The sequence below is a fragment of the Phoxinus phoxinus genome, assembly GCF_949152265.1.
Source record: "Phoxinus phoxinus genome assembly, chromosome: 3".
NCBI classification, from domain to species: domain Eukaryota; kingdom Metazoa; phylum Chordata; class Actinopteri; order Cypriniformes; family Leuciscidae; genus Phoxinus; species Phoxinus phoxinus.
This window is the reverse complement of record NC_136878.1, coordinates 33426040-33440169: the sequence shown is the minus strand read 5'-3', so window position 1 is coordinate 33440169 and position 14130 is coordinate 33426040. Positions and strand designations below refer to the sequence as shown.

The following is a 14130-nucleotide window of genomic DNA, read 5'->3' as shown; positions in this document are numbered from 1 at the left end:
TACTTGGCTACAATAAAATCCATAAAACACCTTAAGCATATCACACATAGACAGTTATAGTTTAAGTTTAAACGTTTATTATCATTTTTTAAAAGCTGAGGCAAACTGCTCTGCTGCTCACAGTCGCAACAGCGCTCGCAAACGAAAATGAGCTATAGCCTTCAATATAAACAAATCAAATAAATGGCATGATTAAATTAAAAACAAACATGCAGATTATCTTACCTCAAAAATCAAGTCTTCACTACAGAACATGGCCATTCTTATATCCAATAGTTTGTTTCCAACAGACTGATGAAAATAAAGTCGTTTTCAAACGAAAACCAACAAGACAGCCCCCTAACATGGCTAAGAACAGTCTCTTACAGAGCATCGTGAAGAAAAATCACAGCATCGAGCATCCACAGTGGAAGGTTTTAATCCAGTCGTACTTTTTTCTTGAACTATTCCAGCTGCGCTGAAGTAACGCTCGCTATACTTCTGCTGCTGGCGGGGACACTACAAACAGTGAGCCGGTCGCGCAAATCTTGGGTCGTGCCGCCGGGAAACCTGTGTGCGTGCGTGTGTGTGTGCGCGAGCGCGAGCAGACTGTCATGTGTCAGTCATATGTCAGTGTGATAGGTTTAAAACGTCTTTCTATGTTTGTTTTTCCATCGTCAACTTCTCATATTTAATTTTAATACATGTCTGAAATAGGCTATAAAAAGAAGGATACGCCTAAAACAGGCCCGAGGCCCGGCCCGCGTGTGAACTATGACGTGAAAATTGGCCCGAAGCCCGGCCCTAGGGGCGTAAATAAGTCGGGGCCCGTCGGGCTCGGGCTGAAATGCAGGGCTCTAGTCGGGAGTCCAGGATGTCACGAACAGTATAGATGGGATCTTCTTCAATGGGGGGCATGTCAGGATCAGGTTCTGTGGAAGGAGGGAGAACAGCAGGATAGTGAGGTTTTAACAGTGATACATGGAACACAGGGTGAATTCTGAAGCGAGGAGGGAGTTGAAGCTTGTATGTGACCGGGTTGACTTGGTGGCGAATTTTGAAAGGTCCGATGTATCGTGGGCTTAACTTTCGACATGGTTGGCGTAGACGAATGTCCCGTGTGGAAAGCCAGACAAGTTGACCAGGCTCATATGTAGGCGTTTCACCTCTTCGGGCATCTGCGAAGATCTTATGTCTGTTGACCGCCCGTTGGAGATGACAATGTGCTTCGTTCCAAACCCTTTCACTTTCTCGGAACCAGTAATTAACTGAGAGAACCTCGGACGGTTCACCGGACCATGGGAACAAAGGTGGCTGGAAACCCAGGAAACATTGAAAAGGTGTTAGTCCAGTAGTACCTTGACGTAAAGAATTCTGGGCGTATTCGGCCCATGCGAGGAACTGGCTCCATGTCTCGTGGTGGTTCTGACAAAAAGTGCGGAGGAAACAGTTTATTTCTTGCACTTTTCTTTCCGTTTGCCCATTCGCCTGAGGATGGTACCCAGATGTTAGACTGATCGTGACCCCAAGGAGAGAGAAGAAAGCCTTCCAGACACGAGATATAAACTGGGGACCACGATCGGATACAATATCCTCTGAGATGCCAAAATGACGGAACACCTGATTGAAAAGATTCTCTGCGGTTTCGAGGGCCGTGGGGAGTCCTGGTAGGGCTGGGCGATATGGGCAAAAAAAAATATCACGATATTTTTTTTTATATCAGTCGATATCGATAATTATCGATAAATGTCAAATCTTTATTTATTTCAAGTTTAAAGACAGATTTTTACTTCTAAGTGAAAGCTGTAGAAACCAGAGTGTTGTGTTTTTAAACTACTCTTTATCAGAACACATCATGACAAACACTTGCCAAACAGGTGAACATTCACAAATCCGAGGTAGAACATTCAAACATTTGACATTTTTCCTTCACAAAATAAATATATTTATTTCAATAGTATTAGCTTGAGTTAGGATGCAGATTTAACTATATACAATTTATGTTCATTAACAAAAACAGTAACATCTGTTAAAAAAAAGTAACAACATTATTTTTATTTGGTAAAATGTAATATTCTTTAGTTTTATTAAAATTATTCCAGATCATGCATTTAGATCATGATAATCACAGATAAAATGTAACTTTATGGTATTTATGAAAACCAGTAGCCTAAAATACATTATTAAAAACTGTATTATTTCATAAAATTAGTTATATTCCATTAGTCCTTTAATACATTGTCTACATTAATAATATTATACAATTCAATATATATATCCCACATTTCATGGTGCAGTTAATATTAATAGGCTAATTTTACAGTAAATCCGTGGTAAATGATGGGAATGTGTAGACGGAAAAGCTTTTGACTGTATCGTTGCGCACAGTGTTTCTCATGTTCGTCAGCGCTGTTTCATCTGCCTTTAAACTGGTTTAAATCACTGAGACATTAGTGTTCCTCGCTGAATTCAAGCGCTTCTCACTGGATCTCGTGACCGAGGCCGATCAGAGTAAACGCGTCTGCTCTAGTGAACTCGCGCTCGCGCTGCCGTTTGGACTTTGAGCCGAGCGGATAAACGGTCCGTGTGGCGCGCACGGTTCAAATGAGATTTGTTCCGCTTTTGGCGCAAAAACATTATCGAACATTTATCGAACTCTTGATATCGTTTTATCGAGAAAAATTATATCGCGATAATTATCGTTATCGTTTTATCGCCCAGCCCTAAGTCCTGGTAATGAAATCAATTTACAAGCCTTAGAGAATCTGTCCACGATGATAATGATGCACGTGTTACCTTCAGATGATGGTAGATCGGTGATGAAATCTACCCCCAAATGTGACCAGGGTCGCTGAGGGACAGGGAGTGGTAAGAGTTTCCCAGATGGTAAGTGGCGTGGAACCTTGGATTTAGCACAGATTTGGCATCCTTGGACGAAGCGTTTTACATCTCCCCTCATCTCTTGCCACCAGTACCGTGGTTGAAGGAGATTAAACGTTTACGTGGCTCCGGGATGTCCTGTACCTACGGAGGAATGCGCAGACTCAATAAGAGGTAGACGAAACTCCTGTGGGACATAGGTAAGGTTGGCTGGGCACTCAGGTGGAGGTGGTTCTCGTCGTGTACCTCTTTGGATCTGGTCGTCAATATCCCAAAGGATCGGGCTGATGAATACCGATGTTGGTAAGATCGATTCAGGTTCTTCAATGAGATCTGGGGGAGCATGGAGTCTAGAGAGAGCGTCGGCACGGATGTTCTTGGATCCTGGGCGGTTGGTTATGTGGAAATGGAAACAGGTGAAGAAAAGGGCCCAACGGGCTTGTCTCGGGTTCAGCCTCTTGGCTTCTTTGAGGTACTGCAGATTTTTATGGTCAGTAAGGACTGTGAATGGATGTTGAGCACCCTCGAGCCAATGTCTCCACTCCAAAGCCAGCTTGATGGCGAGAAGCTCACGGTTTCCCACATCATAGTTTTGTTCTGCTGGAGATAACTTCATGGAGAAAAATGCACAAGGGAGAGGTTTGATGGTATCTTCCTGCTGTTGAGACAGGATAGCACCGACTCCGGTCGTGGAGGCATCGACTTCCACAATGAAGGCGAGGTTTGGATCAGGATGACGCAGAAGGGGTGCAGAGGTGAATTCCTGTTTCAAGATGTTGAATGCTGTGTCTGCCTCGGGAGTCCAGGTTAAGGACTTGGGTTTTCCCTTTAAGAGAGAGGTGAGTGAAGAGGTTATGGTACTGTAGTTATTGATGAAACGTCGATAAAAATTTGCGAAGCCCAGGAATCGTTGAAGTTCTTTTATGGATTGAGGTGTTGGCCATGAGGTGACTGCTGTGACTTTACCATCATCCATCTTCACTCCATGTTTGCTGACGACATATCCGAGGAACGGGACAGCCTCTTGGTGGAATGTACACTTTTCTGCCTTGAGAAAAAGGGAATGATCTCGTAAACGTTGGAGTACTTTAAAGACATGGTGTCGATGGACAGTTTCGTTGGGAGAAAAGATGAGTATGTCGTCAATGTAGACAATCACAAATTTGTTCAGGAAGTCACGGAGTACCTCATTCATGAAATCTTGAAACACGGAAGGGGCGTTGACCAATCCATATGGCATAACGAGGTACTCATAGTGGCCAGATGGGGTAATGAACGCAGTTTTCCATTCGTCCCCTTCGCGGATTTGAATAAGGTTATATGCACTTCTGAGATCTAACTTGGTAAAGATGCGTGCGCCTCTCAGTTGTTCAAGAGAGGTGGGAACCAGAGGAAGGGGATATTGGAACTTGATGGTTATTTTGTTCAGTGCGCGGTAATCGATACAGGGCCTCAATCCTCCGTCTTTCTTGGAGACAAAGAAGAAACTGGAGGCTGCTGGAGAGGTGGATGGGCGAATGTATCCCTGTTTCAAGGCTTCCTGTATGTACTCCTCCATGGCTCGCTGTTCAGGGATGGAAAGTGAGTAAATGTGACCTCGGGGTACCGATTCACCTGGCTCCAAGTCAATCGCACAATCCCAGGGTTGATGTGGTGGAAGATGAGAGGCTTTTTCGGGACTGAAGACATCGGCGAACGTGGAGTAACAGAAAGGAATGTCTGTAGACTGTTTTTCCAGAGGGCTTTTTTAATGGATGTCACAGCGATGGGAATATTCACTGGAGAGGGGGAAACCGGCTTGGGAAGTTCAGGAAAACATGTTGACCCCCATTGCAGAATTTATCCCTTCCTCCAACAAACTACGGGATTGTGTTGTATGAGCCAGGGTCTGCCCAGAATTATTGCTGCCGTGGAGTTTTCAAGTATCAGAGGAGTGAATGATTCTTCGTGCAAACACCCGACTTGTAATGTGATGGGTTTGATTTGATATTTAACATACCCGGGATTCAGGGCTTTTCCAGTCACTGATTTTGCGGTGAACGGGGTTGGAGAGTGGGTCTTCGAGAGTTGAAGTTGCCTGCAGAGGTCGCTCGAGATGAAATTACCCGCTGACCCAGAGTCGATGAGGGCTGTAACTGAAATACTTGTGTCAGCAGTAATCAATGACACTGTAGCAGATAATGGAGCAACACTAAGGGTACTGGTGGATAACAAACTCACCAGGAGACGCAGTGGTCGGACAGGACAGACGCTGATATAATGGGTGTTGTCTCCACAATACAGGCAGAGATGATTTGACATCCGTCGGGCTCTTTCAGAGACAGTCAAACGGGTATTGTCAATCTGCATGGGTTCTGTATCATTTGCCACAGGACTTTCCAATGATTGAACAGAAACAGGATGTACTGGTTGTCGATTCTCAGGATAACAGTTCTGAACACGTCGGGCCACTCGGATGGATAACTGGATGAATTTCTCTAAACCAACAATATCATCATATACTGCAAGGTGTAATCGAAGAGCGGGATTTAAACCTTGCCGGTAGGTAGTGATGAGTGCTTTCTCATTCCATCCGCTTGCTGCAACCAAGGTTCTAAATTTCAAGGAATATTCAGTGATTGAACTTGTACCTTGTCGCAGATGATAGAGCTGTTCACAGGTGGATGAATCGCCTAGAGGACAGCCAAACACCTCTTTGAAATGGGATATGAAAGTCTGGAGGGTATTGGTGGCTGGACCGGCCTGATTCCAGATGGTTTCGGCCCATTGCAGTGCTCTGCCAGTGAGTAATGAAATAACAAAGGAGATTTTTGAGCGTTCAGTAGGAAAATGATATGGCTGTACCTCTAGCGCTAGGGAACATTGAAGGAGAAACCCGTTGCAATCCTCCTCCTTGCCTGAGAAGGGCGTTGGTTTTACCATGGGGCTTGCCACACACCACGGAAACGAAGCAGCAGATGCGGAAGCGGGATTGGCTGCCGCTCCACGCTCGTCGAACACAGGCAGAGGAATTTCGGCTGGATTTCTCTCTGGAGCGGGATTTTCTGAATCCATGGCGGTTTTGGTCGAACCTTCTGTCAGGATATACACGAGTACAACAAGGTAAGTTGGATTCAGAAAGCTTTAAAGGGGGGCTACAATGGTGTTTCATATATTCAGAGTTGTTTACAGTGTTAAAGAGATGGATTCTCATGCTAATAATGGCCAAAGTTTGAAAAGTTATTTTGAACGAATAACAGATAATTTCTGTGCTGAAAATCATACTTCCGGATTGCAACACGTTTCGGCTGGTTTTTTTCTATCGTAGATCTAATGACGTAGACCAGAGTGGAACTCCTTATATGAGCATTGCTCTCGGAAAAGCGCGTTCACACACACGTCGACCAGAGGAGAGAAAGACCGCGCTCATCGACGCGCTACTACCGGAAATCATCATCAGCAGCGCTAAATAGGAATGGTTGATGTCAAGAATGTCTCCAAAAAAGTGTGTTTTGGGATGTGAGGGAAAGTTTACCTTGTTCAGCTTCCCAAAGAACCCAGTGTTACTGGAACAGTGGATGCAGTTTGTTTGTATGTTGTGGATGCTCCCGCTTGACTCTATAGCTCCGCCCACGCCCAGAATCAAGGACCTCGGCTTTTTCCGGATAGAATCGGAAAGCTGTATTTTTATTTTATAAATATGATGAAACTAAAGACTTTTTGGAGATATGAAGGACGCACTATTACTCTATAGGTACTCAAGATTAACATGAGATTGACTGAAACTAAGTATTTTACCCCCCCCTTTAATATGAGAATGGCAGGTGAGCGTCAGATGAAATGGGCAGATGCAGGATATAATATGCAGAGGAATGATAGTGTGATGATATCTTGCAGAGATATGCTTGGATGTGCAAACCGGGAAACACAGGGAAGGATCACAGGAGAATCGGGGAGTATCCAGGAGGAAACACAGGGTCTTGGGAGAGAAGCAGTAGGTAAGTCTTTATGCTGGAATACTGTGGAATCACACTGGAACAGATGAGTATCAGAATCTGGGAATCACAGAGAGAATGTTAGTAGGTCGGTTCCTAGTTCAAGGTTCGACGAAGACTGGATGAGAAGTGTGCTCTTTTGTAGTGCTCAGTGGTGCTGGATTAGATGACAGGTGCAGGTGGTTAATACTCAGGTGATTGTGATCTCTGTGCAGTGGGTGTGAAAGAACCTGATTGATCCCTGACACAGTAGTCATTGGTGTACCCAATTTTTTCCTTGTTTGTTTTTGTCAAAACTGGTTCACTTTAGCTTGTACTGGAGTTTAAAGTCCCCTTCCCCATCCCATGTTTTAACCTCCTCTGTAAAGTTTTTTTTTTTTTTTTTTTTTCAAGATGCTTTAACTTTACCATACAAACGTTTTCATTTTATAATTGGCTGATAGGCTAATGTTAGTTGAAAATTCTCAGTCTCAATGTGAGGGGCCAGAATAATCCAGTGAAACGAGTTGCTATTTTGAACTTCTTGCGGAAACAAAGAATAAATATAGCCTTCTTACAAGAGACTCATTTGTTCAAGCGGGATACAAATTGCATGTCTAATAATTTTTTCCATGTTGTTGCTTTCTCCTTAGCTTCAAAGAAATCTAAAGCGGTGGCGATTGTATGCAGGCGTAGCTTGCGCTTTAAGTTGTTGTATTCTTGGGCAAATAGCAAATGCAGAAAACCTATGCGAAAGTTCACATAGAAAATAGAGATATCACCCTGGTTTCAATTTACGCTCCTAATGTTTTTAACAGGTCACTAAGGTACTTTTGGAGCTTTCTGGTTTTAAATATATCATAGGTGCTGAAATTAATGATGTTGTCGAGTATTCAGATGATGGGTCAGGACACACAGAACACTTAGATAAAAATAAATGCTTCTGAGGCTTTACCTTCCTGGATGAATGATATGGGGAGTGGTGGATCTGTGGTGTACTGTATATTAAATCCTAATGCTAAAGACTTCACTCACTTATCATCTAGACACAAATCTTTTTTCCCAAATTGACTTTATTTTTGCTTCCAGAGGCTTGTTCCATGTTATCATAGATGTCAGCTTATTACCAATGGGGCTTTCAGACCATAAGGTGATTGCTCTTGCTTTGATACATTCTAAACCACCTCGGGGCCCTAGATGGCATTTTAACACAACGCTTCTTTGCGACGAAGAATTTAAAACTATGTTCTCAAGTCAACTAACTTTGTTGAAATAAATAAGGTTTCAGTTGATGATCCAAGGATACACTGGGATGCTGTTTTTATAAATTTTGCTGTATGCTATGCTTCCATCTAGATTACATGATTTAGAGTCTAAACTTTCGGTATTAAATGGTTTATTACAACAAAGTTTTGATGAGGATGTCATGCTTTAATTCGACCTTGTGAAAAAAGCCATTATAAATGCCATTATGAAACGGCATGCTGAATTTTTATTTTATAGAACGTGTCAATTGTATTATTTAAATGGAGCTAGACCCAGCCGTCTACTTGCCCTTGGATTGAGGTTCAATGAACATTTCTGTTCAGATGAATTGCATAACCAAGAGGCTTGTGACAATTTTCTAAATAACATACCACTTCCCAAGCTTTCTCAGGAGGAGTCTCTAAGATTAGATACTCCCATTACTTTGAACGAGCTTAAGGAGGCCGCTTTGGAAATGTGTAGCGGTAAATCCCCTGTGGGTTGAATGGGATCCCCCAGAATTTTACAAAACTTTTTGGGACCTTTATTTTTTTATATAACTCAAAACGCTGTTGAGAGAGGGTCTTTTTACAGGGATATTAATATTGCCTTTATTTCACTTTTGCTCTAAAAGAACAAGGACCCTAATGATTGTGCCAACTATATGCCTTTTTCTCTTTTAAATGCCGAACTGAAAATATATGCTAAATTACTTGCGCAGAGGCTTCAGACTGTTATGCAGAAGCTTATTAACTGTGACCAGACAGGCTTCATTAGAACTAGGCTGGCATCAGATAATGTAAGAAGATTGCTTGATGTAATAGACGGTATCTTCTTCGACTCTTCCTGTTGCTGTCCTTTCCCTAGATGCTATGAAGGCTTTTTCTTTTGATCATTTAGAATGCCCATATTTGTGGTCTGTAGTGAAGATCATTGCTCCGGGGTCCTCTTACATTCGAATAATCATGGTGCTTTATGCGAACCCCACAACCATGGTTCTGACAGGTACAGTAGGACTTGTTCTTCCCTGCTTGATATAGAGGCTCTCAACAGGGATGCCCCATAAGCTCTTTCTCTTTGCACTTTCTATACCGTTGGCATAGACAATACGCATAGATAAGGGCATCACTCTGATCACACTATGTGGGACCAGTCATCATATTCCGTTGAATGCAGATGATGTCCCCTTTATTTAGGTAACGCGTTGCAGTCCATACCTGATATTTTAACCATTTTTGCCAGCTTTGGCAAGATTTCGGGATATAGAATAAACTGGGCACTCCTTCCGCTTAATGACACAATGAGAAACACAGTACTACCCACAGGTATACCAGTGGTTAAACAATTGAAATGTCTGGGTATTATGATTGGTGCTTTTGAATAATTAGACCTAACTACGAGGGCATCTTGACCAAAATGTTGTGTAACCTGGATAACTGGACATCACTCACAAATACTTACTTCTCTTACTTATGTTTCCATAATCAAAATAAATGTGCTCCCCCGTATTATTACTTCATGAGCTCTATGCTGCTCTTGCCTCCCCTGTCTCCCTTTTGGGATATTGTAGGTTACAGAGCATAATTACCAAATTTGTCTGGAATGGGGGTATAAAGGGTCTTTATATCTTTTGAAGAACTTTCCATTCAGTTTAACCTGCAAAGCTCCACCTTTTTTCTTCTTCTTTTTTTTTTTTACTTATAGTTGAGGGCAGCCAAGAAAGCCTGGGTTCCTTAGAATGGTTCCCTTAAAAATAATTATTTACTGTGAGATTCATGGAACAAGAGGATTTGTCTCTAAATTGTAGTCATATATCCCCCTTTGACAATAAAATTGATGCCTGATGTATGAAGTATGAAGCTTAAACCTGACCCTAATTGTATGCTGTGCCATACAGGGGAAATTTATACTTTTTATCACATGATCTGGGAATGCCCTGGGGTTGTTTATTTTTTGAATATGGTTAAAGAAAATTTGTCCACAATATTAAATGTTTCGGTTCCTCTATCCCGGTTCTACGGGGGTGCTTGAGGGTGACTGTCTTACTTGAGTCATTGAATCTTTAAGTCAGCTGTTTCGTTCAAAAGGACTGATTCATTGTCGTCAGAAACGAAATGTCTCAAATGTAAGTTACTTATATTAAAGCAACACTAAGGAAGATTTTTTTACCTTAAAATAATGTTTCCAAAATCGTTTCAGTGGTTCATCAAGTCGTAACAGGGTGAAAGGCACCTCCGCTTTGCGGTCCTTTATCTGTTATAACCACACTATGTAAGATTGCCAGATCGGGTCGCGTTTCTGTAGTTCTAATGAGACATAAGAAAACATCTCTCTCTCTCTCTCTCTCTCTCTCTCTGGGACAGTTTACATAGAAACAAATCTACCCACAGGAGTTATGTCAGTAATGCATAACAATAGGTTCATCCACCTACAGTAGTCTCACTGCTAAGATGATCATTAAGAGAGCTTCATAGTCAGGAATTAGTAGCCTATTTGTTACAACAAAAAATACAAGCAGACTCTACAAAGACTTCCATTGTAAGTGTATTTTTTTACCACTGAGGAGTCGTAATTATAATCAACTACATGACACAGACACTGTTGTTAGAGTCTATCTTATTTTGAAGCTAGAGCATACCTTTAACTAAAATAAAAATATCTGGCCCTACACTACAGTAAAACAAGTGCCATGAGCACTTGCTCAGTGCTGTCATGTGACAAGTCTGTGAGGCATGCTGAGCCGTGGAGGGAGGCAGAGCTGGCTCAACTTGTGAAAGTGGATAACTCTGGAGGATTACGGCTGGCTGATGATCCAACACGAGAGAGAGAGAAATCCCTGATGATCGCTGTCTAAATGCTCTTATCAGCCTTATCAATTCGACTGTGCAGGTCTGTCACCTATCTGGAGGACTGTATGAGAGTCTGGCTGTGTTCTGTCAATGCCATTTGGGTCATAAATGCGGCCGGGTTTTCATGTTACAAAGAATTCCGCTCAAGCAATGATATCTGAAAGTTGTGCTGGAAGCCCCAAGCATCACTCTTAAAAATAGAGGCTCCAAAATGCGGTTTTCGCTGCGGTACTATAATAACTATTTTTGGTTCCCCAAAGAATTAACCTTTCAGTTCTTAAAAATAACCCTTTTTTTCCTCAGTGTGAAGAATATTTTAATGATCTTAAGAAGCTTTTTTTCACTACAAAGAACCTTTTGAATTATGGAAGGGTGCCAAGGATGCTAAAGGTTATATGCCAAATAAGGAACCTTTATTTTCAAGAGTGTAATAATTCACAGACAGTCTATGCATTACATACATTCAAAACAAATGAAGGTTTTTATGTTTGATTTTGAGATGAGGGTGTTGTACGGGTTAAAGCAGGTTAATTAGACGGGGGGCAGGGAACACTGTGATCACTAACTTCAGTTAATCTTTTCTGAGGAGTGATCATCCGCCTCTAATGCTCCTTACGCTGCCAAAGTGTGATGACAATTACACGCAGAGAGTCTCACAAGGAGGATTAAGGTGTCTCTGCTGGAGTTCTGTTGCTCAAAGGATTTCAGAAATCCTCACCATGAATTTGACGAACCAAATTGTCACCAAAAACGTGATTCCAAATCATGATGCATTATTCTCCAAAGCAAATGATGCTCATGAAATGACTGCCTCAGCCATAGAAAACCAGGCAGCCATTTCTGATTGTTGCTGGTGGGTGGTTGTAGTCAAGGGCGATATTCTTACCACTTTCTGTCCTGATGCAGAAGCGATGCTTAAAGCCCTTGTGAGAGTGGGAGCAGGTGATGACTTCGGGGCTGGAGCAGCCTACATCCACATACCTCTGGTTATGCACAATGTTACAGGCATAACACTGCAGCCCATCAACTATAAAGCAGAAAGCAGATATTTGTTTTTATCAGAGCTGTGGAGAATACTAATAAAAAAAAAATAAAAAAAAGCAGCCTGCTGTATTCCAAATTGAGCCGAATTCAAAGTAAATGTACAGCAATATCTTCGTTCACCATGAGTTTCTCAATGATTTCGCCTCCACTGTGGCTTCAGATCAAACATGGATGAGGTTATAGCGACTGAGATTGAATTTAGCCCCGAGGTTTTAAGTCACTCAGCCATGTGCTCAGAACCCTGTTCGTGATACACATGGGTTTAGCTGCATGGTGCCTCTGGCTACACTATGACAGGTGGTTGTTAGGCTAATGTACTGTTCCACTTTGATAATGTTATGTGGGAAAGGCAGTACATTACATGTTATTAATGAAATGTTTCGAAAAAAGTAAATCATTTACACCAAAAAGGAAAAGCATTCGCTTTCATGCATTATTGATGCAATTGAGTCCCACTAATCTTTGAATGATTTGCAGCGATCTGTCTGACATAGTGCTTTGAGACTATCCAGTAGAAATCTGCATAATGTGTGCAGTTTCTGACAGGTTATTGGCTTTTCTCGTGTATGGTAATTTATGATTTCTGGTAATGTGATCTCCATGTCCTTTTCAAAAGGCAAAGTTCATCTGGTGGCGGTGGCTCACTTTATATAACCCCCTCACTGGAATCCGTTTAGACAGAAATGTTGTATTTGCATGTAAGATTAGACCTAGTGAGCTTTAGGATGCAACACTGCAAGCAAACAAAGATATCTGAATTAATTACTGCTATATAGCTCAGATACATTTGGCATCAGAATATAGTTTAGATACATTTGAGTCAGAATTCTAGTGTAGGCTATTATAAGTGTAATACGTGTGAAATACAAAATGTGTGTTTGATTGATTTTTATGTTACAATGAACACAAAGGACATTTTTCATGTTGCAAAGAGGTCACCAATCAAGTTCATTGGTCAGGTGGATTGTTCAAAGAACAAGGGCATCCACATTTTTGCTATAACACAACAACTTAGTATACACGCAATTTGAGCTTAAATAAACACGTAGAGAAAAGACAAATACTGTTCAAAGACTAAAAAAATTGCCATGTTTTCCAATAAAAATATCGAAATATGCCGAAAACAGGATCCAATAGTTTTTTCCCCTTGTTTTAATCACAAACCTCTTTTTTTTAAATGATTGACAAAACAATTTAACAAAGAAAAATAAAGAATAAATAAAGAACATTAAGTATATACATATATAATGGCATATGTATGTATATTTTATATATATATTCAACAAAACTATATACAAAACTATATATATATACATATATATATATATATATATATATATATATATATATATATATATATATATATATATATATATATATATATATATAGTTTTGTTGTTTTCAATGTGACTGACACAAACATACACACACACCTACCTTGTGACATGAAAAGTGTCAGCAATGCCAAGAAATAATACAGTCCATATCCGTGCAGCAGGCGTGTATGGAGAGTCATTGGTGCAGCTGGAGGAGAAGTCACTCAGGGCTGGAAGTGAGATGAATCCTCCTGGGAGTAATGCTCTCTGCCTCTTTCAGCATGAGCCACCACTCTCAAACAAAACACAAAAGATACTCCACAGGAAAAGGGGAGGGGTGTAATATCAAAAAGGAAGAATCAATAATGAGCCATTAAGAATAGACTACATATGTTACATCGAAATGAAGTACAGTCATTTGCCCCTCGCTTCTCCCATCCTTCTTAAACCCTAGAGAGAGAGAGTCTTCAGTCCCTGCCAGAAGCACACACACAGTCTGCCTGAGACCCTCTGCTGGATCAGTGGTAATTTGCTCAATGATAATCCCAAAGCCCCAGATAAACACTTTCACGCCCAGTTTCTCACTGTGACAGAAGAGTCAGTCTCGATGCTCTTATGTGTGTGGTATTAGTGTGTCTGAGTCTTCAGGCCATATTCCATTTAATGAAAATTTAAGAAGCAAATCCTCACTCGAGAAGGGATGTTTAATGAAGGAGTGGGTGGGTTTTGGAACAAACACAGACGCAAATCAAAAGCGCTTGCTGTGCTTTGAAGGGTCCAATCAGTTTCAGAAGTGATTAGATGGTGACCTGGAACACTTTCATACTCTATACAGACATTAACGTTAGAAGTCTCTCTCTCTTC

The 14130-nt window shown here is 41.3% G+C and overlaps 1 protein-coding gene across 2 annotated transcripts in view; it reads right to left on the bottom strand.

Annotated features, from left to right (window-relative positions):
• The window catches only part of LOC306996031 (uncharacterized protein), a 51467-nt gene extending 37553 nt beyond the window's left edge, over positions 1-13914 (bottom strand). The window contains exons 1-2 of one of the 2 annotated variants that reach the window (XR_013796982.1): positions 13388-13745; positions 11793-11933 (exon numbers count right to left, since the gene is read on the bottom strand). Coding sequence is in view for 1 of the 2 variants with exons in the window: in XM_079608118.1 (XP_079464244.1) it covers positions 11793-11933; positions 13388-13466 (220 nt within the window). In the remaining variant the exon portion in view is untranslated. Of the gene's footprint in view, positions 1-11792; positions 11934-13387 lie in introns of both variants that reach the window. The other variant, XM_079608118.1, reaches the window with a different exon arrangement.
• Positions 13915-14130: the final 216 nt, after the last annotated feature.